The sequence below is a fragment of the Heteronotia binoei genome, chromosome 4, assembly GCF_032191835.1.
Source record: "Heteronotia binoei isolate CCM8104 ecotype False Entrance Well chromosome 4, APGP_CSIRO_Hbin_v1, whole genome shotgun sequence".
Taxonomy (NCBI): domain Eukaryota; kingdom Metazoa; phylum Chordata; class Lepidosauria; order Squamata; family Gekkonidae; genus Heteronotia; species Heteronotia binoei.
In genome coordinates this window covers 114,781,436-114,807,376 of record NC_083226.1, presented here as the reverse complement: position 1 = coordinate 114,807,376, position 25,941 = coordinate 114,781,436, and the positions used below count along the sequence as shown (strand labels likewise).

General features: G+C 42.6%; 1 protein-coding gene across 1 annotated transcript; it reads left to right on the top strand.

The window, feature by feature from the left end:
• The first annotated feature begins 1,785 nt into the window (after window positions 1–1,785).
• FAM174A (family with sequence similarity 174 member A) lies at window positions 1,786–25,154 on the top strand. Its single transcript, XM_060235643.1, has 3 exons — window positions 1,786–2,273; window positions 12,422–12,556; window positions 24,624–25,154. Exons 1-3 carry the CDS (start codon window positions 1,969–1,971, stop codon window positions 24,625–24,627), a joined length of 444 nt encoding a protein of 147 aa, XP_060091626.1. The 5' UTR covers window positions 1,786–1,968; the 3' UTR covers window positions 24,628–25,154.
• The last annotated feature ends 787 nt before the right edge of the window (window positions 25,155–25,941 follow it).

Sequence of the window (25,941 nt, the reverse complement as noted above, 5' to 3'; positions counted from 1 at the left end):
GTGGATCCACAATTTCTGTGGTGCAAACTCTGCCCATGGACATGATGTGTGATTGGATATAGGGCTTGGGGGGATCCGAAGCAGAAATCATGTGGATCCATGAGGATCCGTGGTCCAAAAGCAAGTTTTTGGTCCCTGGTGTTGCCATTAAGCTGTGGATCCATGATTTCTGTGGTGCAAACATTGCCCATGGACATGATAAGTGACTAGATGTAGGGTTTGGGGGGATCCAAAGCAGAAATCATGTGGATCCATGAGGATCCATGGTCCAAAAGCAAGTTTTTGGTCCCTGGCGCTGCCACGAAGCCATGGATCCACTATTTCTGTGGTGTAGACTCTGCTCATGGACATGATATGTGATTGGATTGAGGGCTTGAGGGGATCCGAAGCAGAAATCACGTGGATCCATGACGATCCGTGGTTCAAAACCAAGTTTTTGGTCCCTGGCGCTGCCATGAAACCCTGGATCCATGATTTCTGTGGTGTAAACTGTGCCCATGGACATGATATGTGGCTGTATGGAGGGCTTGGGGGGATCCGAAGCAGAAATCACATGGATCCATGAGGATCCGTGGTCCAAAAGCAAGTTTTTGGTCCTTGGCGCTGCCACGAAACCATGGATCCACGATTTCTGTGGTGCAACATCTGCCCATGGACACGATATGTAATTGGCTGGTTATCTTGGAGTGGCCCAAAGCAAAAATCATGAGGATCCATGGTTTGGAAACATGTTTTTTCAGTGCTGTGGCACCACAAATTCGTGGAGGCATGATTTTTCTGGTGCTGCCTATAGTCTAAGAAAGGATCTACAACATGATGGTGGTTTGATTTCATTTTACCATAAAACTCATATGAATTCATGAGGATCCGTGGTTTGGAACCCAGTTTTTGCACTGCTGAGGCGCCATGAATTCGTGGAGGCATGATTTTGTGGTCCTGCCTATAGTCTAAGACAGGATCTATAGAATTAAAGTGGTTTGATTTCATGTCAATGTAAAAATCATATGAATTCAAGAAGATCCGTGTAGATCTGACTTTTACCCAGACCCGATACTTGGCAGCTCACTCTGCAGCCTGATTCATCTCATAGACTACAGTACTATGGAATGCTAATTTTAGTCTCTGGCTCGCACATTGTTTTAGCTCAGGAAAAATGACCCAAGCGGTACCACAAAACGTAAATGCCAGTAGCTCACAAAGCCGAATTGTTGCCCCTAAGGCTCCATAGCTTAGAGGAGCATTGATGGTGACTATAGCAGCATTCCTGCTGATGACGAGAAAGCATGTCTAAAAAAAATTGCTGGAGAAAGGAGCTGCAGCTGTACTCGACCTAGGGAAATGCTGAATTCCTTGTTGGATCTACAAGACTGCTACATCACATATTCTAGAAGTCTCCAAGTTTAGTGCAGCTCCCTGAACACTCTGTTGTGTCACCACTTCCAAAAGACATTTCTGTATCCTCGGAGAAGAAATAATTATAGAGTTGTAGGTCTTTTGCTAATCTATGTTAGTCTGCTGCAGAAAAAAATAAATACGAGTCTTGTTACACTTTAACAACGAAAAAAAATGCCAGCATACGTTTTTGTATATTGGAGCCCGCCTCTAGATGTTCAGAAGAGATTTTATGGGGTGGCCGTGTTAGTCTTCAAGATGCCACAAGACATGCACTAACTTTAGGAGAAGCACAACTTCCGAACGATAGATTTAGAAGGCTCACAACAATCAAACGAGCAGCGCACGCGTCGAACCACGCTTAGAAGACGCCTAAAAGTAGGCATTGCGCCTGCGCTGGATTTTAGCTGGTGAGGGGAAGGAAGGAAGGAAAGAGGCGGAGCTTAGTGCGTTGTCCGGCTCGCTATTCATGGCCGCCTTTCGGGTGGCCGGGAAGATGAGCTCTTCTGCTTCTCTCTCCGCATCCTGTCAAGGCCCCAGTGGCGCTTAGGCCTCCCTCGCGTGGGACGGGACAAGATGCTACGGAGGCTTCTGTTGCCCCTGTCCCCACCAGACTGGCTTTTGCCGGGGCTGGTTGTGATGGCTACGCTGTGTGGCGGAGTTGTTCCGCCAGTTGCCTCCATCCTTCCAAGGCCGCCGTCTGTTACGCCGCGCACCTCCAGCTCTCGCGGCAGCGAGACAACGCGGAGCGGCAATACAAGTAATAGCAGTAGGCAGGTCCCAAGCCCGGAGACCGGCCAGCTCATGACCCAGCGCGCCCTCTCTGTGCTCGTCTTGGCCAGCGCCGCCCTCATCGTCTACTTCGTGATCCGGACAGTGCGGTGAGCGGTGCCGCTTGCTGGCTAAAGCCGGGCACGTTTGGGGAGCGGGTTTCCTCAGGGCTGTAGCCAGAATTTGGAGGGGGGGCATTTACATTTTTCGGAGGGGGGGCACTGATGCCCTGCCCAGTGCCCCAAACCTTCTCTCTGGTGGCTCCCTCTCTGCCTGCCTCTTTCTCTTGCTACTGCCCTCCCCTCCCCCCCAAACCAGTTTGCTTCCAGGCTGAGGGTAGAAGCAGCCCTCAGCCCCTGGGCTAGTTAAAGGGCCCATTGATCAGCTGTTTTGCGGACCCTTTAACTGGGGGGGTGGGGCTGGGGACTGCTTCTGCTGCCGGCCCACATGCTGTTTTAGTGACAGGGAATGGAGTGCTGCGGTGAGCTCACCACTGCCCTCTCTTCCCCACCAGTAAAATAATGCATGGGTTGGCAGCAGAAGCAGGCCCCCGTGCCAGTTATGGGCTCGTGAATCAGCTGATCCACTAGCCCTTTAAGTAGCACTGAGAGACTGGGGGCTGCTTCTGCGGCTCCAGAGTGAATAGGCCCTAGGCAGGCGATCCCCCATCCAGCCGCCGCGCTTCGCTCGCCCCTACCCGCTGCCATGGTTCTCCATTTGCCCCCCGCCACTGACTGCCATCACACTTTGCTTGCCCGCTGCAGTGACTAAGCTCCCCTGCTCGCTGCCCCTTCCCCCCGCTCACCACGACTGCCAGCCAGCCCACACGCTGTTTTAGTGGCAGGGAAGGGAGCGCTGCAGTGAGCTCACCACTGCCCTCTCTTCCCCACCAGTAAAATAATGTGTGGGCCAGCACTAGAAGCAGGCCACCACACAAGAGCCCGCAAAACAGCTGATCCACGGACCCTTTAAGTAACGGGGGACTGGGGGCTGCTTCTGCTGACAGGAGCAGCTCTAGGGCGAATAGGCCCTAGGCAGGTGGTGCCCCCCAGCTGCCATGCTCTGCTTGCCATGGCGGCACTCCGCAGGCTCACTCCTCGCCACCCCCCGCTGCCGTGCTTTGCTTGGCTGCCACAGTGCTCCTCCCAGTCGCCACCCGTCATCCCCCCACTTGCCGTGACTGCTGCCGGACCGCACAGTTTTAGTGGCAGGGAAGGGAGGACTGTGGTGATCTCAACACCACCCTCTCTTCCCCACCAGTAAAATAACATGGAAGGGGGGCTGCTTCTGCTGCTGCCCCGCACGTTATTTTACTGTTGGGGAAGAGAGGGTGGTGGTGAGGTCACCGCAGCCTTCCCTTCCCTGCCACTAAATCAGCGTGCGGGCCAGCAGCAGTTGTAGCGAGCAGAGGGAGGATGGGCAGCGAGCAGGGGGAGCGCCGTGGCAGCGAGTGAACAAAGCGTGGCAGCGGGTAGGGGCAAGCAAGTGGAGTGCCGCCGCGGTGGGTGGGACAAGCTGAGTGCGGCAGCTGGGGGGCGCCGGGAGGTTACCCGCCTAGACCCTATTCACCCTAGAGCCACTCCTGGCAGCAGAAGCTGCCCCCAACCCCCCCACTACTTAAAGGGCCTGTGGATCAGTTGTTTCATGGGCCCTTGTTCTGGGGTCTGCTTCTGCTGCCGGCCTGCATATTATTTTACTGGTGGGGAAGAGAGGGCGGTGGTGAGCTCACCTAAGCCCTCCGTTTCCTGCCACAAAAACAGCATGTGGGCTGGCAGCAATCATGGTGAGTGGGGGAGCACCATGGTGGCAGCAGACGAGCCGAGCATGGCTGCGAGGGTGGCCGCAGGGGGTAGTGAGCAAAGCACCATGATGGCAGGTGGAGGCGATTGGAGGGCGGTGGATGGGGGCACCGGGGAGGGGGGTCGCCTACCTAGGGCCTTTTTGCCCTAGATTCACTCCTGGAAGCAGAAGCAGCCCAGAGTCCCCCTGCTATTTAAAGGGCCCGTGGATGAGTTGTTTCACGGGCCCTTAACTCACTCAGGGGCCTGCTTCTGCTTCTGACCTGCACATTATTTTGCTGTTGGGAAAGAGAGGGTGGTGATGAGCCCGCCGCAGCCCTCCCTCCCCTGCCACTAAAATAGCGCATGGGGCAGCAGCAGAAGCAGTCCCCAGCCCCCACACAAGTCAAAGGGTCCGCAAAACTCCTGATCCACGGGCCCTTTAACTCCCCCGGTTGGTTGGGGGAGAGGGGAGGGCAGTGGCAAGAGAGAGAGGCAGGCAGGAAGGGAGCCGCTAGAGGGAAGGTCATTTTGAGGGAGAGCCAGTTTGGTGCAGTGGTTAAGTGTGTGGACTCTTATCTGGGAGAACCGGGTTTGATTCCCCACTCCTCCACTTGCACCTGCTGGAATGGCCTTGGGTCAGCCATAGCTCTGGCAGAGGTTGTCCTTGAAAGGGCAGCTGCTGTGAGAGCCCTCTCCAGCCCCACCCACCTCACAGGGTGTCTGTTGTGGGGGAGGAAGGTAAAGGAGATTGTGAGCCGCTCTGAGACTCTTTGGAGTGGAGGGCAGGTTATAAATCCAATATCAATATCTTCTTAGGGTCACTGGGTGGGGTATCAGTGCCCCTTGAAAAATGTAAATATCTCCCCGACCTTCCAAATTCTGGCTATGGCCCTGGTTGCAGGAGACCCCTGTGTGATGCACAGTGTTGACTGCCATTCCTTCAAGTTTGGAATTGACAGAGGAAGCTTCACTGGAGTCAATTCTGTGATCTTGGTGGTGATATAAAGTCTGACAGCTAGTTTTTCTGGAAGGTGCTAACTTCAGACAGCAGCCAGATGTAGGCCCACTGAATGGTACAGCCAAATATTAAGAGATCACCAAGTTTAACGTTCCTTCTCATGGTGACAAGAAGTACTTGGTCCTTAAAGCCTCAAATAAGCTTGAAACTAAAGGATTGGCTGGTGAACTTGAATCAATATGTAACATTCTCCTATTGCCTTTTGGCTGTCATGCCTTCCTTGGGATTGTAGTGATAATAAAAAGTCATAACTGGAGTGGTTCCTTGTCAGGGCTAGTTAGCTATACTCCTAGGCTCCCTTCATTCCTGGCTATGCTCATCAGTCCCTGGGCATAGTTTTTGGCAGCCTGCTTCTTAATCTCTCCATTGTCAGCCAAGGCCCTACTTTTAAGGCCAGTGTTTGTCTTGGTCCTCTCTGTAGCCCAACCTCCTCAATCCTCCTTTCCCTGTAGTGCCCTGACTTACCACAATTACTTGTGCGCTTCACCCTTTCCCTTGTATCTGATTCTTCACATGCCCTTATTCCTGTTTTGATTACATTCCTGTTTTAATCTTTGACTTACAATTGTTTCAGTCTTTTTGCCTTGGTCCCTAAGTTTCCCTGACTCCCAAGACTTCTTCACTGGTCAAAACACACATGCAGCTGCTTTACAGTGGTCGTTTTCGCACTCACCTCCAGCTGGCGCGACCCCCTCTTCACCGCGCAGGATCTGCGCGGATTTCTCACTAAATGCCGCGGAGCAGCCTTTTGCGCCGGAAACTCCCGTCGCAAAAGCCGCTCAAACGCCAAACTGCTTTTTGGCGATTTACGTTTGAGCGGCTTTTGCGACGGGAGTTTCCGGCGCAAAAGGCTGCTCCGCGGCATTTAGTGCAAAATCCGCGCAGATCCTGCGCGGTGAAGAGGGGGGTCGCGCCGGCTGGAGGTGAGTGCGAAAATGACCAGTGAGTCAGACTATTGTTCTGTCTAGCTCAGTATACTACCTGGCAGTTATCTGATGCTTTTAAACTGAAGATGCCAGAGATTTAACTTTGACCCTTATTGCAATGCAGACACTTGTCACTGAGCTTTGCAGACTGTACTAGAGAGTCAAAGATCTGGAAAAACTGAGGAACACCCCCTCCAGTCTTTTCATTGAAAAACTAGAAATTTGAGGTGGTGTTTGAAGACGAGAGAAAAGCATCTTATAGAATATTTTATAATTTGCAAAAATATTTCTTTTAAAGAGTGCTCTAAAATAATATTGGCACACACTTACATTCAAATGTAATGTAAGTGGCAATTTGCTCTTGCATTTATCTGGGTTACTAAACACGTATCATTCTATAAGACTTTCAGGCATTGCCAAATACAGAACAACTCTAGTTTTGCACCTGAAAAATTGTGGCAAAGCCTATGTAACAGAGCTTTTGGCTCCCCTTACTTGAGAGTCCTCCATTTTTCACATTAAATATAATCTAATTGAATGTATTTTCAAGAAATCATTAAACAGACAAACATAAAACAGTTTTGAAGCTACTTTCAAGTCATTCAAATTTTCTAAGTTTCTGAAGTCTGTGAAGAGAAAGTTCAGCAACAAAAGCTGTGAATCTTTGAGAAACTGATTAAGGAAATAAATCTGAGTTACGCTAACCTTATTAAAGAAGTGTTATTTACAGAGACGGAAGGGAAAATAAATGGATATGGAATGGGAATAGCTACCTTTTGTTTGAATTACTATAACACTTGTAGCCTCTTCCTGTGTATATTACATCACAAGCAAGTCCTTCTCCCTTCCATGACTTCAAAATTGCTAGAAAAATTATATCCTTATGGAAAGCTGTCTAGTTTACTAAATATTCCATGCCATCACTGCAGTTCAACCAATAGGACTTGGCAGCTCCTGCAAGCATAATACAATATAGATTAGTATAATAAATATAGATAAACCATAGGAGTAATGCCACTTTTAACAAGTAAATCAGTAATCTATGTGATATTACTATAGTAACAGTAGCTTTCAAGTAGATGAGACTGCAGCAGCACTTGCAGTGATTCAAAGTGGTTGTGACTATTAGCCATAATGTATTGTTGTAACTTGTGTCATGGGCAAGTGATGCTCTGTATTCTTGGTGCATGGGAGGGGCAACAGGGTGAGGGCTTCTGGTGTCCTGGCCCCACTGATGGACTTCCTGATGGCACCTGTGGGTTTTTTGGCCACGGCGTGACACAGAGTGTTGGACTGGATGGGCCATTGGCTTTTCTGATGTTCTTAAAGTAGTCAACATCACTTTATTCTTGGCATACATTATTTAATCTTTTGAAACTCTGTATTTAGTATATGCTTATAAAATGACAGTTTGCCAGGTCACTAGCGGCAGGTAAGAATCACATCCAAGTGCTTAGTTAGGCAAAGTAAGAACTGGAGGTTTTCCCAAGCTCTTAGATAAAACAGTAGATTAATGTAAATTGTTTTATAGTCTACTTTGCAAGGCTTCTGCTATATATGTCTTATTCATTACTCATTGTTCCTTATCTCTCATTGGTGCTCTTGTCTCTTTATGGTTTCTCGACATATCTGTGTGTGGCATGGTACTGTTGGTTGTATTTCTGATTTGTGAGTGCTGTTTGGGCTGCAGCCTTACCACTTGACTATTATTAATTTCTTCCACATATTTTTCATCATATGATTGCCTTAGTGAGTCTTTATTAATATGGACAAGATTGTAATTGTTAACTTTTCACCTTCCATGCTCATTGCACTTATGCTTTGTCTACATTTTAGTCAAGCAAAGTCATGTAGTTTCATCATTCTGAGTTGGCTGCCCTGGTCCAGATGATGTTCCCCTATGTCAATGCAATGCAAGCAGTTATGCATCAGTAACACAACCAGTGTTGTTACATGAGTGCCCATTTTTCATAGATCACAACAAGTCCACAGTTTGATGGGTGTGTGCATCCTGTAGAAAATCCCAGGTTCAATCTCTGGCATGTCTAGTTAAGACCTAACAGGACTCTACCAGAGACTATCACAGTTGTGGAATACACTGCTGCAAGATATGATGGTGCACCTGGCTTAAATTATTTTAAAGAGATTAGACCCGTTATTGGATAATAGATTTGTTAGTGGGTAAGTAGTATTTTCGTGTTCAAAGGAAGACGCTGGGGAAAGCATGGAATTTGAGGGTGTATTTTTTAATGTCTTGTTCATGGCTTTTTATTTTCTTCTAAGCTGTCCTCTCAGCCTTTCCTTTCAGCTCAAAGGCTCCTGAGGCAGTGTACAACATCAGTTAAAAGCATTGTAAACCTGTTTAAAAATTGAAGGTTAAATGTGAATGACCACCAAGTCTCATAGAAAGCATAAAACAGTACCAGCAATTAAATGGCACTGAGATGAACCACAGCTAGCTATACATAGCAGAAGCTAAGCTGACACAGTGAAGGAGAGCAGTAATAAAAGGCAAGCCAAAATCTTAGTTAATAAACCTGGATAAATAAGAGGATTGGCAGCAGCTAAATAACTATTGGGAGCTAATTCCATAACAGGGATGGCCAACAGTAGCTCTCCAGATGTTTTTGCCTACAACTCACATCAGCCTCAGCCATTGGCCATGCTGGCTGGGGCTGATGGAAGTTGTAGGCAAAAAACATCTGGATAGCTATGGTTGGCCACCCTTGCAACAGATGCCACAGAAGAGGCCTCTGTCTATTTTATGTTGGTTTAGTGGTGGCCAAAAGACCAGACCCTCTGAAAGTAATAATATTATTCAGGCAAGTTCTTACAGAAAAATGTCCTGAACCCAAACTCTGTAGACTGTCTTAGAGGTGAATCAGCAGCCAGGGAAGATCTAACATTGTCAACATGTGTGCCATATATTTTATGTCAGTTAGTAATTTTGCAACTATAATTTGGGCTAGTGGAAGCTTCCACACAGCCTTCGAAGACAGCCTTTGTTGAGTCTGTTGTAATAGTCTCTCAGCATGTGATTACAGCTGTGGTCAAATCACTTTTCTTAAGGGAGGTTTGTGGTTGGGAAACCAACTGGAGTTGACTGAAGACCACTTGAGACTTGAGCCCCCGTCTGTAGATGTATGGAAATCATGCAGTACTCAGCTTCAAGCCTACTCTTCGCAGGGAGGGTAAGCCCAATCCTAAACCAGTTTGACTACGCAAAATTTGAGTGAAGAGCCTCTGGATGTGTCTCTGTTGGAAATACAATGCCAATCCCTAGGCCTCATCCATCTGTTCTTTTCTAATGTCTGTTCTTTTCTAATGTCAAGTGGCATTTTCTAGCAAGGAAACATTCACAATGAGAAATGGTTAAAGGTGGAATGGTACTTAACTTTCACCAGAAATTGGATATAGTTTAAATAAGGAAAAAATATCCAAGATATATTTCAATGTATGATAATTCACCTGAATTTAAAATGACATTTTTGTCAAATTGAGATCCTTTAGAAGGGTAACTGGTATATTTTCTTGGTATAAAATCTTCATTCTGTAAAGTCATTCAAGTGTGTTCAGCTTCAAGGAATAACAGGTTTGTGAAAATGGGATCTTTTAAAATGAAGATGTTGCTTTATTTATTCATTTTTTTTTACATCATGAACTTTGCAATTTGAAAAAAAATCATTAAAAGATTAAATTTTCTTCAGATGATAATTTTATTAAATGTACTCTTAAAATATTCATTTGCATGATGTATACATTTCACTGCCAATGAGTGTCGTAGATGTTTAAACTGCTGTTGTGCTTATAAATGATATATCAAACTTATAAATGATAATGTTCAGCTATGACTTTTTTGTCAACTATATTTTAAGAACATAAGAGAAGCCATGTTAGATCAGGCCAGTGGCCCATCCAGTCCAACACTCTGTGTCACACAGTGGCCAATATTTTTTATTTATTTATATATATATATATATATATATATACACATACACACATACACACACACACATACACACTGTGGCTAATAGCCACTGATGGACCTCTGCTCCATATTTTTATCTAAACCCCTCTTGAAGGTGGCTATGCTTGTGGCCACCACCACCTCCTGTGGCAGTGAATTCCACATATTAATCACCATTTGGTGAAGTAGTACTTCCTTTTATTGCATTTTGTGTACATACTGTCAAGTATGGTGAAATTCCATTGATAATTGATTGTTGTAGGGTCCTGCCTAAACCTGGTCTGTGAAGTGTCATGGAAGATCCAACTTCGTTAGCTTTGTTATTCTTTCCCTTCCCCCCGTCTTGCTTTATGGCTTAAAATTAGAAGTAGTGAGAACTGAAACTTAAGTAATCAGCACCTTCCCATACATTCCTGTAAGGGAGTACGAGACATCTGGGGAAAGCAAGGACGAAGTCCTGATAACACTATGGGAACGTAGACATTTATGATAGTTTGTGTGAGTGCTACCTCACACCCCCATCCCTTGGAATCCTTTTGAAGTAAGCCTTAAAAGTATTGTATCAATGTATTGTCAGCATTACTCTCAAGAACCTGTTCTACAGAAAGTATCAGTCTATCAATAAACGTAGTCTTTGTATCAACTTCGACTCGTCATTGAACCTGCATGCTTGACACATACATCTCATAATACAAACAGTTCATATCAAAAACAGAATACTTAGTACAGATGTGAGTTAGGAGGTAGGACCAGAGACAGCAGGGTGAAATTAAATCAAAAGAGTTTCCAGCTCAACATTAGGAAGAACTTCCTCATAGTTAGAGCGGTTCCTCAGTGGAACAGGCTTCCTCAGGAGGTGGTGGGCTCTCCTTTGTTGGAGGTTTTTAAGCATAAGAACATAAGAGAACATAAGAGAAGCCATGTTAGATCAGGCCAATGGCCCATCCAGTCCAACACTCTGTGTCACACAGTGGCAAAAAAATTTTATATATACACACACACTGTGGCTAATAGCCACTGATGGACCTCTGCTCCATATTTTTATCTAAACCCCTCTTGAAGGTGGCTATGCTTGTGGCCGCCACCACCTCCACTGGCAGTGAATTCCACATGTTAATCACCCTTTGGGTGAAGAAGTACTTCCTTTTATCCGTTTTAACCTGACTGCTAAGCAATTTCATCGAATGCCCACGAGTTCTTGTATTGTGAGAAAGGGAGAAAAGTACTTCTTTCTGTACTTTCTCCATATCATGCATAATCTTGTAAACCTCTATCATGTCACCCCGCAGTCGACGTTTCTCCAAGCTAAAGGCTAGATGGCCATCTGACAGCAATGCCAATCTGTGAATTTAAGAGCAGATATTTGTTAATTTCCTGAATTGTGCAGGGAGTTGGACTAGATGACCCTGAGGGTCCCTTCCAACTCTATGATTCTATGAACCTAAACTAATTTGAATTTGTAGTTTTTTGTGATTAATGTAGTCTCCAACCTGTTTGATACTCATATTATCGTTGTTGTTGTTGTCTTAAGGCCCTGACCTGGATTGTCCAGGCTAACCTGATCTTGTCAGATCTTGGAAGCTAAAGAGGGTCAGCATTGGTCAGTATTTGGATTGGAGACCACCAAGGACTATTACTCAGTGGCAGGCAATGCCAAACCACCTCTGAACATCTCTTGCATACACCTACGTCACTTGCAACTTGATGGCAAAAAAAAAAAATCTAGTTAAGATAATATTTTAACAATACTTGATAATGCTTGACTCCATGAAGAATGATAGTTGTTTGTAATCATTTAAGATCTCAGGTCCTTCATGAGTATTCTTGAATTAAAAATATTTTTCCCCCATGATTGCTTAGTGCAGTTGCGTCTTGATCAGTTTTGTCAAAAGCATTTCAGATTCACAGATGGTCATTTGTTCCTCTATGAAGACATCACTTTTTGCTTGTCCAGTTTTAAGAAACAAAAACATTGCTTTCTATGTTCAGCTTTTTCAATCCCAGCCCTCCACATTTACCTACTTATTATAAATCTGGTTCTGATAGTATTTTCCACACTTACATTGACATATTGATTTAACATGTAGGGCTTATTAGAAAAGTAAATTAATCAGGGTCTATTTGAACTCAAGTGGCTTGTAAGTATATTTAAGGCAGAATATATAATGTCTGCTGCTGGTTAAATATCTCCTTAGGGTATTTTATGGCTTTCAGTTTGGTCTAGGATGCTATTTTACTTTTTTACTTTCCTCTACCTTACACTTTAACTGGAGTATGTTTATTTTGAACTCCTTGATGGCATGAAGCTTAATTCTGCTATTGCTAGCTAGTTCTGACCATGGCTTAGTGGTTGAGCACCTGCTTGGCATGGATAAAGTCCCAAGTTCAGTCCCTGGCATCTCAAATTTTAAAGGATCTGGCAGTGGATAATGTGAAAGATCTCTGCTTGAGAACCTGGAAGGCCACTGCCAGACTGAGTGGACAGTACTCACTCTGATGGACCGACAGTCTGATTCAGTACAAGGCAGCTTTATATATGTTCATAATAACATTTCATACTTTTCAGGCTGAGACGAAGAAACAGAAAGACACGGAAGTATGGTGTTCTGGATACAAACATAGAAAATATGGAACTGACACCATTAGAACAGGATGATGATGATGATGACACAACACTGTTTGATGCCAACCATCCTCGAAGGTTGGTAGCCAAGGTTCAGTCTTTTCTTTGTGCAGTAGTAGAGAAGTGATTCTGAATGTTTGGATACCAGGTAAAATATACTTCACCCTCTGTTCGTGGTTAAATTGGACAATTGGATATTTTGAACACAATCCACATTGAACACTTGATCATGACTCATTTTTAGCTGTCTAAAGAGTGCTAAAATCACACAGTAGAGTACGGTAAATATGTAATTGTGATTCTGTCTGGGACCTGATTTTACTTTTGAGAATTGGGGAGGGAGGTTAAAAATGAAGTTCAAGTAAATTTATTTCTAACTGATACTTGCAGAGCAGCTCTGTGTTGTTCAAAATGGACAAAAATTTAATCAAATATGAATATTGGAAGCATAACAACAAAATCATTGCAGACTATTTATATTAATACAACTAGTTCCCCATGGGGAGGGCACAGGAAGATAATTGAACTTTTATAGCAGCATTTTGGTTTCTGTTTTCCAACTAAACAATCTTTTCTCTCTCCAGAATATAGCTAGCTTAATAGAATACTGTTTCCACATTACTTCTAATGCATGCCGTCTCACTAACTAATTTTGCAATGCAGGTCTATAAACCAAATTGCCATTCATGGTTCTTTCTCCGTTTACTGCTTCAGGTTTAAAAATGGCCAGCCACGTCACTATAGCATCTGTCCCATAATCTACAGGACAGACTTCAAGTTGATATTAAATTGTTTTTAACTGGTGTCTGCCCATTTTCGGGGGTGGGGGGGCTTTTGTTTATGTGGCACTGTTATGCATTTGAAATTTGTGAACAGATTTAAGGATCCTAACAAATTACATGGAACTATTGAGGGCCAAGCCATATGTTTACAGTGTAAATAAAGTTGTGTGACAATTGAGTCTTAATGGAAAAGTGGGGATGGAGTGGGTGCTTAACCAGAGTTTGGCCTGGAGAATAGAGTGTATTAATGCCTCAGCTGTGAACTTGTTTCAAATTAGACTGTCCATTCTGGCTTAAGTAAATGTTGCTTGTGATGATACTGAGAGTTCAAGAGTCCCCAATGCCTCATAAAACTAGAATTCTTAAGAGATTATTTGTCAGGAAATATGATGTAACATTTTAAAACTACATTAAGATTGTAATGCAAATGTGGTCCAGTGGAATACATGGCACACATAGTTTGAAACTCTACTTTTACCAGCATGAATCTTGCAGCATTTCTGTGGACATTTTTTGTGCTAATATTATCCCAGTATTTTTGTATAAATTTACTTTATTTTATTTACATTACTTATAGTCCACCTTTTTTTTATTGAAACTCAAGTCAATGAAACTATTGTAAAGACCAAATGAAATCTGCTTTTGTATGTATCAGTTGTAACAAAAAATATGGTGTACAAATGGGCAGGCAAGATCAAGATTGGTAGCCTACTCACCATTCTTTTTTCATATTATTTCCCCTTAATTAAGAGTTCAGTCCTAAAATTTGCTGGCTTTTAATTACTTGTGATGAGGTGTTATCATATACCATGCTGTAACCGCGGTGTAATATATTTGGCATTTTCAGTCAGGTATGCTGCAGACAGATTTAGGATCAGGAAGCCACTTAGATACATTACATATATAAAAAGATCTTTAGGATTTCATATTTAGTACAGAACAACGCACTTCATATTAGATGCTTGCATTTCATTATTCTAGATTCAGAGGGTAGCCATGTTGGTCTATAGTAGAACAGGTAGATTCAAGTCCAGAGGTGCTTTAGAGACCAACAAGATTTTGGGCGTATAAGTTTTCAAGAGCTTTGACACGCAAAAGCTTTTACCCCCAAAATCTTGTTGGTCTCTAAGGTGCTACTGAACTCAAATCTAGCAATTCATTATTCTATTACTACTAGTGAAGCCCCTACACTTATTATGATAAGATTTCTATTTACCTTTTATGAATATACAATAAAAGCTTTATTCAGAACTCATGGGGAAGTGGGAGTTATCAGTTAATGAAATATGCTGGGTACTAGTGTTTCCTGTAAACTGTGCATGTGAGCTTGGTGCTCATTAACACAGGAAGCCCCGCTCAGCAGCAATCTGGAGCTGCACGGTGTCCTGCATGCCTATTGTCCATTTTAAGATTACAGCAGTTATATTCTGCTCAGGAATATGCTCTGCTCGGGGGAGGAGGGGAATTAGAGGGAGCATGGGTACTTAAACTACACAGAGGAATGCTCAGTAGGAGAAAAAAGAGTACTCAGGTGATGGACTTCTGGTTTCCGGGCGATGAATGAAGGCGGCTGCCGCCGAAGCTCCAAAAACGCTAAGTTGTTTTATTAGCCTTTTAAACAGCATTTACTTTTTTTCTGTTCCTTTAGGCTGTTAATTGTTTGAAGCAGCTTAACAGCAACATAGTTAACTCTTCCTGGACAACTTTTATCTCCTTGTTTTATAAATAGCTGGTCGCTAGGTATTTACTGGCTCGTTTCCCAGCTGATGTTTTTAGAGGAATAGCATGTAATTGCTTGCAACTTGAGAAGTTGCTAAATTTTGCCCTGGCTGAAAGAGGCTGTGTTTGCTGATGCATCCCTGCAGTTTAATATCAGCCTGAGCCAAGGAAATAAAGCAGTTACTTTTTGCTATTACATTTTGAGACTAATATGGGTGTGTCTAAGCGTAGAAGAGACCAAGAGGAACTTTTATTACCTCCTCCTAAGCAAAAGAGAATTGGAGACTTACTCTGCACAAATTCCAACCTCCAATCGTTTTGAGATTCTGGCTGACTATAATGATGATTTAAATATTCCAGCTTTAAATGAATCAGCCTTAACCAAACAAAAAGTTGGTGATTCACACCCAATAATTAATAACAGCAGTAAGCTGGAAGGGGCAGTGCGGAGTCCTCTAAGCAGCACTGAGTGCAACAATTCTAATGACCCATCTGATTTGATCAGCCTTGTTGCTATAACAGTTGAGCACATCTATAATCAACTAAAACTGCTGCATAGCAAAATTGATCATGCCAGTAAGCAGATCTCTTACTTTGGAAAGAGACTCCAGGAACTGGGAGAGATGGAATCTCCCAAAAGCCCCTTTTTGGATAGTTATCCCAAGGCTGCCTTTCCAAAGCAAGTAACAAAGTCAACAACAGGTTACAAATTAAAATCTTCATCCGATAAGCGAGAGCAACTTTATAAACTCATCCTCACCCCAAACAAAATCTGTTTACCATCTGCAACTACAAGGGGAAGGGCCCTTTGTGGAACTCTATGCAACTATCCAAAAGACATCTAAGAACTTTATTCCCAGGGGAAACAGCTTAGACTGATCTACAGGAGATAGATTTCTTTGATGCTTGTTCCCAGTCACAGAGGGTGCTTTTATCATTTAGGTCAGCACAGATTCCTTAGTTTTTGTTGCAATCAAAAAAATATCTCTCATCCAAAGGAATCTTCCCTACGCGCGTCTTCAAGAATGAAATCATTTACCCCTGATTTATCGAAAGAAATATCTAGATCTACAGGATAACTCTTCAATAGCTGCAGATAGATCAGGTGACATCTTGAATGCAAACATTTCATCCGCCACAACAAATTTGTCACCTCAATCTTACCCTCTTACCAAATGAATCTATGGAGGTTCTTTCTGCAACCAACATCTTGGAAGACAATATTAGAGATCAGTTCCAATCCCTTCAGGCTTATGATCAACAAGACATTTTAAAACGACTAGACTTGTTGAAAGAAAGCCTCTTATTGAAGCAGAGTGAGCAGCAAAAGAGCTCTCCTGGGTCTTCTTCTATCGAGTTGAGAGAGCTTCAAGATGTGCCTTTGATTGACCTAAATCAACAAGATCCTCCTCACTCTTCAATTTCCATTTGCCCTCCTTTAACAAACTTGAATGTGGATAATACGATATCTACTTTCCCATCTGAGATTTCACTAACCACTTACTCCCAACCTGAAATCAGGCGGCCTTCGGAAAGGCTGGTTGTTGCTGAAATTCATCCAGTGCCCACCACATCTATGGACAATTCCATCAATCCTAAGGATAATTTCATCTGGCCCAGCCTTTGTGAACTTAGCAAAAATATTTCTAGGGGCCTCGAAAATGAAGGTATGATTTTTGTTTCTTCTTGCTTGCCAAACCAATTTTCCCAAGATGACTGACTGAGATCCTCTTCATTGTCTTCAATTCCAAATACTTCTCCATTATCGGACATTAAGATCATCTTGTGGAACGTGGCTGGTTGGTGGAATAAATCCCAAAATGCTGAATTTATTAGTTACCTTAAGAACTTTGATGTCATCTTACTCCAAGAGACTTGGTCCCAAAGTCCGATTCATCTTGAAGGTTATAAGTCCTATTCGCTCCCAGCCTTTAGAACCAACTCAAGAGGCCATTTTCAAATGGGTTTGTCTATATTTGTGTCTCTTCTTCATAATTCTGTAGGCATCTCTCTACAGGCTGGGAGTGTTATGGAACAAGCTATCAAGCTTGTTTATGGGAATCTTTCTATGATTTTGGTAAACATATATATCCCTCCTGCCCTAGATAAATCGGCCCTTTTACATCATTGGGAACGTTTGAATGTAATTGTGAGTGAGTTGGAAACCAAATTTCCCTCTTTTGAAATAATAACAGCAGGAGATTTTAAAGCAAGCGTGGGCAATGATGATAAAATCTTTTTTAAGGCCCTTAACCTCAATCTAGATGATACCTTACCACCTTTTTTTTCCTATAGGAGGCAATCTAAAGATAGCTATTCAAATTTGGCAGGCATTTGCTTTGCCAAATTTTGTATCCAACACAATAGGGTCTGGTTAAATGGTTTGGAAAGATTTTCTCATTTGGGGGATTTTACATTCATTTCTAAGAAAGGTTGCAGTATAATTGATTATATTACTGTCCCTTTCTCACTAGAATTTTACATAAAAGATTTCTGTATAGGTGATCTCATTATTAGTGATCACCTTCCACTTATCTTAACCCTTCATACAGAGTCTTCCCCAGACTCTTCCCTTAATCCCTCTATACACTTGTTGGAGTCTACGTCCTTACCAAAAATCTGCTGGAATAGTCAGACTAAACAAGCAGCTCAGTTACTTTTAAATTCTCATTCCCTTTTGAATCTTAGAAGGGTTTTAACCACCACAACGAATTCTTCAGTGCTAACAATAACCTATGATTCTCTAGTATCCAACATTCTCAGTTCACTAAATGTTAAACCTAAAAATGTAAAAAAGAAAAGAAACATAAAATCTCTGCAGCCCTGGTTTGATGAAGAATGTAGAGCCGTTAAAACTCTGTTGCATAACACCTACAGATGTTACCGCGACTCTGGGGCTTTGTCTTTACCATCAGAGTACTTTGATCTTAAAAATCAGCTGTCCCAGTTATTATAAGCAAAAAGAATGATTATGCTAAACTTCAATGGGAGGAGCTATACCAGGCCATGATATTAAAGAACTCTAAAAAATCTGGTCTATTGTATCAGGTGCCCATAGAGTTGATGCCCCTTCTATGTCTGCCATTTCCCCCAATGTCTGGTATCAATATTTCTTCTCTGTGTTCTCCCAAAGTAAACTATATGCTTCTAGACCTTTTGAACTTTCTCAGGTAGATCTTCTGGAGTGGCCCTCTGTGACTTCTGATGAAGTTAAAGATCTAATTTTGCAATTGAAATCAGGTAAAGCTGCAGGACCAGATGTTATTCCCTCTGAAATCCTAAAGTTAGATCCCGATTGGTGGGCTACTCCACTCGCATCTCTCTTTACTAGTATTGACAGAACAGGCATAATTCCTAAAGCCTGGCTTAATTCAATAGTGGTTCCAATTTATTAAAAAGGAGATCCCGCCATTCCAAATAATTACAGGCCAATTAGTCTCCTATCCACCATTGGTAAATTATATTCTAAGTATCTGCTGAGGAAACTTGAACAATGGATGACATGAGAAAAAAATTTTGGTCCGGAACAGCTGGGTTTTTGTAAAGGCAAAACTACTTTCGATCATTGTGATACTTTGTCCCATCTAATTTCCAAATACACTATTGGGAAAAAGATGAAATTGTATGTAGCCTTTTTAGACTTAAAGGGAGCATTTGATTCAATTGACAGAGACCTGTTGTGGGATAAACTGGAACAAACAAGTATTGATAAAAGACTTCCTATGCTCATTAAGAGATTATATACTTTCAACTTTTGTCAAGTCAAATGCTCTTTATCAGGCAATCTTACGTCAAAAATCCTGTTAAGAAAGGGGGTTAAACAAGGTTGTGTGTTGGCTCCCTTTTGGTTTAACCTCTTTCTTAATGATCTTGCTCCCTTTTTGTCAGATACTGACCATCATAGTCCAAAACTTGGTGCCAGACATGTTCTCTTACTGTTATATGCAGACGATACAGTCTTACTATCTTGTTCCAGAATTGGATTAAAGCGTTTGCTTGTTCGCTGTATCACCTTCCTTAACAACAATAAGATCCTATTGAACTATGACAAATCTAAAATTGTTGTTTTTTCCAAATCTCGGAAACCAACTAAATGGTGAATAGGCGGCAAAGAGATAGAACAAGTAAAATACTACAAATCCCTAGGAATTCATTTTCAATATAACACACTTTGGACTAATCATCGTAACTGTATAATTAAGTCAGTCAACGTTAGTGTTGCAGCTATCCAGTGCTTCTTTTACAGCAGAGGCAATCAGTTTATCCCAGCCGCGTTAAAAATCTTTAAGGCTAAAGTGATACCGCAGCTTTTATATGGGGTCCCAGTGTGGATCACAGCCTTGGATAATAACATTGAAGGTGTGCAATCAAAACTCCTACAGAAAATTCTGGGATTCCCAAAGTGTGTACCATATGCAGTTTTGTGTTTAGAAACAGGGACGAATCTTGTGGAAACACAAGCATGGCTAATGCCACTTAAATACTGGCTATGGCTACATTTCCACTCTGACTCAGAGAGCCTTTTATATCAACTGCTCTCAGAATCTAATCTGTCAAATTGGCTAGTATTTATTGAGATGAAAATTAAATCTATGGGCATTGATTTAGAATGACTTCTTATGCTATCCTTAAAAGATGCTTTTTTGAAACTTAAGCTCAGAATTCTAGATATTGAAATGCAAACGTTATATAGCCTGGCCAACAAGTCTTGCTCCCCGCTGAATTTCGAACTTCCTCTCTCAGTAGGGAAATTAGCGTCGTATTTCACCTCTCTACAAGCTCCACAGCAACGGCGTGCGTTCTCGTTAACAAGATGTAATGCATTACCATTTGCTATCCTATTTGGTAGATTTAACAGGATTGAGTACTCTAATAGACACTGTCTTTGTAATTCCAAGTGTATTGAAACTATTTCCCATGTATTATTGAACTGTCCTCTTTATGATGATATTCGTTGTATATACCTGAAAGATATCTTAGCAGATATGTTGGGCTGTGCTGATTCAGGCAAAGTCCACAAACTTTTAAATGACACTTGCGCTGAGGTAACTTTAATGGTGGCTAGATTTCTCCAACAGGCCATGGAAATACGACAGAGAATGGTTCTGGAATGACCACATAATATTTGTTTTAATTATTTAATTTGGCTAAACTTGACTCATATATATTTTATTTATTTTATGTATATTAGCTCCCTATGTACTCTATAATCTAGGATTTTATATTATTTATATTGCTATTTTACTGCTAAATCTGTTTTATGCCAATAAAGGCTTGCTGTTTGCTGAGTACTCAGGCTACACAAAGGAATGCATGGCAGCAAGCCATACCCAGTATACCCCAGAAGAGTGCTGTGCTTGGTAAATCAGAATCTATTATTGGTCCCTAGCCTGAGGGATGTCCAGCTGTCCTTGATGAGAGCCAGGGCATTTTCCACCCTGGCTCCAACCTGGTCACACTCTCTGCTGAATAACATCTGTGTCCTGCAGGACTTGTTACAGTCCCACAGAGCTTGTAAGGCAGAGATGTTCTGCCAGGCATTTGAGAACAGTGACAGTTGCATCCTACTGGCACTCCCACCCCCCCCCCTGCTTTTCCCATAAGGCAGTGGCACTGCTGTAATTCTTAACACCATCTTTTTAGTTTAGCTATTGTGTTTGTATTATGAATTACTATGTTGTACCTGAGCCCTGCTTTGCCGGGAAACTGGTTAATATGCAATTAAATAAATATTGTTGGAAACCTCATGACAGCAGTCCCCACATATGGCAGGACCTTTCCCTGAGCTATGAAGCTGTTGTGTTCAGCAGGCAGACAAATGGGCCAGCTGCCTGGGAGCCTTCTGGCAGAGCTGACTCCTGTCAGCTAAAGGCAGGCTGAGGAGGAAGGAGGCAGCTGTGGATGGTGTCACACTGGCTAGGTGGAGAGGCATGAATGAGGCAGAAGGGTATGATGGCTGAGTGAGCAAAGCTTGCCCTTTGGGCAGTGTATCAGCATTCTGGATAACCAAATAATAATAATAATAATAATAATAATAATATTTTATTTTTATATCCCGCCCTCCCCGCTAGGCGGGCTCAGGGCGGCTAACAGACACGGGAGTCTCATGATTCACATTAAACAATAATAGACATGGGAGTCCCGTGATTCATAAAACATAACAACTTAAACATTAATTACAATAAATTATTTAAAATACATAAAAACATATAAACATATAAGATATAAAAATAGGTGCTAAAATGATGTATTTAAGATGGCTAAGTGTCTATTCATTCATTAATCAGGTTCCGTCTTAGTTGCCACATGGTGACTCAAATGCTAACTGAAAAAGAAATGTTTTGCAAGCCCTGCGGAATTGGTTCAGGTCCCGCAGGGCTCGCACCATCTCTGGGAGGTCGTTCCACCAGCGAGGGGCTATCACCGAGAAGGCCTGCTCCCTAGTGGCCTTCAACCTAACTTCTCTTGGCCCAGGGATTGTTAATAAGTTCTGAGAACCAGACCTCAGTGCTCTCCGGGGTACATATGGGGAGAGGCGGTCCTTTAGGTAGGCAGGTCCTCGGCCATATAGGGCTTTAAAGGTAATAACCAGCACCTTATAGCGAACACGGTAGACAACCGGCAGCCAGTGCAGATTGCGCAGCCCAGGCCGTGCAGGCTCCCACCGTGGTAGTCCCTCCAGCAGCCTGGCCGCCGCGTTCTGGACTACCTGGAGTCTCCGTGTTCGGTACAAGGGCAGCCCCATGTAGAGGGCATTGCAGTAGTCTAGCCTCGAAGTGACCGTTGCGTGGATCACAGTTGCCAGGTCGGTGCGTTCCAGGAAGGGGGCCAACTGCCTCGCCCTCTTGAGATAGAAGAAGGCGGATCTAGCAGTGGCAGCTACTTGGGCCTCCATTGATAGGGAGGACTCCAGTAGCACCCCCAGGCTCTTGACTTTGCGCACCGGTACCAGTGGCACACCGTCAAAGGCCGGTAAAGTAGTCTCCCCTCCCGGTCCGCCGCGGCCCACGCAAAGGACCTCAGTCTTCGCCGGATTCAACTTCAGCCCGCTCAGCCTGAGCCAGTCAGCCACGGCTTGTAGTGCCCGGTCCAAATTTGCTGGGACATCACCAGCCCGGCCGTCCATCAATAGATAGAGCTGGGTGTCATCTGCATATTGATGGCAACCCAGCCCATACCTCCGTGCAATCTGGGCAAGGGGGCGCAAATGCCAAACAACAAAACTTTTATTATATTGCTCAGTCAGCCTTGAATTGCACTTGGGTATACATTGAAGAAAAATTGACTTTATAATACTGTCTTCTATGAGGTTTTCAGTTGGGGGTACCCCAGTTATTGAATGCACGCCACCCAGCATTCAGCTTGTGGCATCAGGAAAAGACTCATATATTTAATGCATATGTTTTAATTGTATGCAATATCTTATAGTTGAGCAACTTTGAGAGCCTGCATTGGCTGCTGGATATGCATTTTAACAGTCAAATGTTATGAAATGTTTGTTGGCGTTCACAGTGACAGATACTACAAGCACAACAGACAACAGTATTTTGCTTACCTGCTTATAAATTATATATCCTAACACCTATTAGTGTAAATAAACACTGAGAATTTTCTATCCAGAAAAGCCTGGTAAATTAATTTATGGAATGGAAAATCTTAAGCTATGGAACTCTTGTGAAAGTTGTTATGCTCACATGCATCCTAATGTAAACCTATTTGGCACAAAGTGGGTTATCACTACTTTCCAAAAGTAGACTTTCCAATAGTAGACAGTTATATTGCTGCACAGGTTATGGTATATGCTATAAACATGAAATAAGTAAATGTCTAAAATTCTCTGGTTCAAGGCCACCAATGATACAAATATTGAAGTAAAGGAAATAACTTGGAAAATAGTTTTCCTCATGCGTGCCATTACAAGAAGGTGGCTGTAAAAGCAACCTAAACAACTTCTAATAACCAAGAATCGCTTTCTTTATTGAGCTGCATGTATCCCATAAGTAATAGCTTGGAGCATGTAGTGTAGATAAACTATGTCCCAAAACTGTACTGTTCACAAAAATAAATTGCTGAATGGTCTGAATAATGATTGCTGTGGCTGTTCTGATTTTATAGGAAAAAATAAACTGCAGTTCTCTGATCATTGCCGGGCATGGCATGATTGGAAGGGAAGTGGTGTGTAGCAAGAGAGTGAAAAATAAGAGAAGAGCAAAATAAGAACCTTTTCTGTGGACTTAGTTTTGTCATTGTAGTTAGTTTTCCAATCTGAAGACAACTAAAACCCAAGCTTAATATGCTAATTATGTTGCCTGAGGCGGAAGGGAGGCCCCTTCAGACGCTTGCATCCCTTCTCTAATAATATCTTGCAGCTGTGAGCTTCAACTCATTTATGGAAGAGCACTTGTATTCTGGGATAAAATCTTTTTAAATACAAGTATATCAGCGTATTGCTTTGCAGACATTTACTGGGCTGTGACAGGAGCTGCTTTTTTGCAATTTGAAGTCTGTCACCACGCAGTAAGGGGGTGGTGGTGTGGAATCCAAAGCTGCATAGGAAGAGAGGCTGTATTTCAAGGCTCTGAATGTGGAACTGCTGTTCAGTCCAAATCAAGGTATATTTCCTTCTTCCCCATTCTGTTCTCTCTCATGGGGACCTGAATCTGTATTCTCTGGAGGTTCAGTATGGATATGTAGTGAATGCAAGGACTTTTTAATTATTATTATTATTTTTGCAAATATGTGTACATTGAAAATTATTTGAAAAACCAAGCATTTTGTATTCTGCATGAGCTTGTAATTTATGAGCACGGAATACTGTGTCTTTGCTATAGTTTTGCCCCGATCTGGATGACTCAAGCAAGCCTAATCATGTAAGATCTCAGAAGCTAAGCAGGGTCAATCCTGGTTTGTATTTGGATAGAGAGTCGGTGTGGTGTAGTTGTTAAGAGTGGTGGACTCTAATCTGGAGAACCGGGCTCGATTGCACACTCCCACATGAAACCAGCTGGGTGACCTTGGGTCAGTCAAGTCACACTCTCTCAGCCCCCACCCCCCAGTAAGTCTAGCTCACCACCTAGTTGTACATAACACTAGAAGAGTTAGAACTTAAGGCGGCCACACAATCTTCAGATCTCCTGGCTACACCACACATAATGCCATCCAATGATTAATTAGTACTTGGATGGGAGACCACCAAGGAAGTCCAGGGTTGCTACTCATTGGCAGCAATGTTCCCTCTAAGCTGCAGAGTCTTGTGAGCAAAAATTCTACTCTGTAACTACTGGCATTAAAGTTGTGAGCTATTGCCATTAAAGTTGTGAGATACTGCATAAATTAGTGTGAGCTGGAGGCTAAAAATTTGTGAGCTAGCTCATGCTAACTCAGCTTGGAACACTGATTGGCAGGTGTCTCTTGCCTTTCAAATCCTGTGGGGTTACCATGTCAACTGACTTGATGGCACTTTACACATATTTTATTTTATTTTATTTATATCCCGCCCTACCCCACTGAAGCAGGCTCAGGGCGGCTTTTAGCTTTATATTTTAGCTTTAAGGGTGCTGGGTTGGGGGATTTTGCCTTGGGACCTTTTAGTGGTGTTGAAAGTTTTCCATACTTGTTTAATCTTTTTTTTTTTTCCTTTGCAGATAAGTATGTGCCTTCAGGAAACACTTCAGTTGTGGAGCAACAATAGAGGCTGTACCTATGGAATAAGAAGCCAGTTTGGGGGTTGGAGGTGTATAAGTGAGATATACATGTTATGGCATCCTTAGCTTGTTGCTGTAAACACTGTAACATTTTACTGTACCTTTTGTATATACAGAAATATTGTAAGTTTGGAACCTATGGAAACAGTGCACTAGACAAATTCAGTTTAAATGGGGTATTTCCTGCTTGTGTTAATTCTGTATTGTGGACTTCCCCATTAAACACTGGACTGAAATGCAGTTTGTGGGTTTCTTGGCTAATTAACCTATTTTTAAAAACAATCAAGCATAGTAATGTGTGTGGATTGCCTGCTGTTAGATTTTCATTTTCTAGAGATATGTTTTCTGTTTTGGAAACACCAAATCTAACTACCAATGTGGGTTTTTTTTTAAAAAAAAAATTAAACTAGCTGTGGCTTGTTGGATGTGCACTGTCATTCTGTGTGATACAAATAAATACAGTATTGCTAACATTTGTCTGTTTTCTGTATCAGTTGATGTTTAATGTTATGACTTAGCCAGCTGGAAATACATTGTTTGGAAGCTATTTCTGGTTGTCTTTTGTTGGCTGAAAGTCACCTTAAAAACAAAATCGTTTGGAATATTACATGTGACAACTCCCAAGCAGGTATAAATCAACGAAACTTTAGTTTAAACTAGCTAATTAATTATTTTGTGGTTGCGCCCACCACCCTGTGTCAGAATTCCAAAAGTGCCAACAGGGCTCCAAAAGATTGGGAGTCCTGTGCTAGAATGACTGAATCTGCTTGCCCTAGATCAAGTAATCCTGGTTTTTCCAGAACAAGTTAAGGGCTTGGGAGCATTCATGGATGTTGCCTCAATTTTTGAAAAGCTACATCTATCAGCTACATCTACAGCTGATTCACCAACATTCTTGTTACTTAGAATCAGCTGATCTGGCAATTCTGTTCCATGCTTCTCCAAGCTCATGATTGGATTACTACTTGAGGCTGCCCTTTAAGTTGACCCAGAAAGTTGGTCCAGAATGCAGCACAGCTGTCAGGGGCTAGCCACTGGGAACAGATGTAGTCCATTTTGAAACAGCCACCAGTTTGTTTCCAAGTTCAATTCAAGAGACTGATTATGACCTTTAAAACTCTTCATGACCTGTGATTCGCATATAAGGGCCATCTCCTTGCACATGTCCCTGTGTGCCAGCTACGGTAATCAGACAGCCATCTATTGGCTATTCCACCATTTACAGTGGCCCTCTGGCATTGACCAGAGCCCAGGCCTT

What these genes read in the sequence shown, in the direction of transcription:
- FAM174A (XM_060235643.1), top strand. Translation starts at nt 1,969, where the DNA reads ATGCTACGGAGGCTTCTGTTGCCCCTGTCCCCACCAGACTGGCTTTTG. An exon ending in TTCGTGATCCGGACAGTGCG is followed by an intron (nt 2,274 to 12,421) that starts GTGAGCGGTGCC and finishes CATACTTTTCAG; the next exon opens with GCTGAGACGAAGAAACAGAA.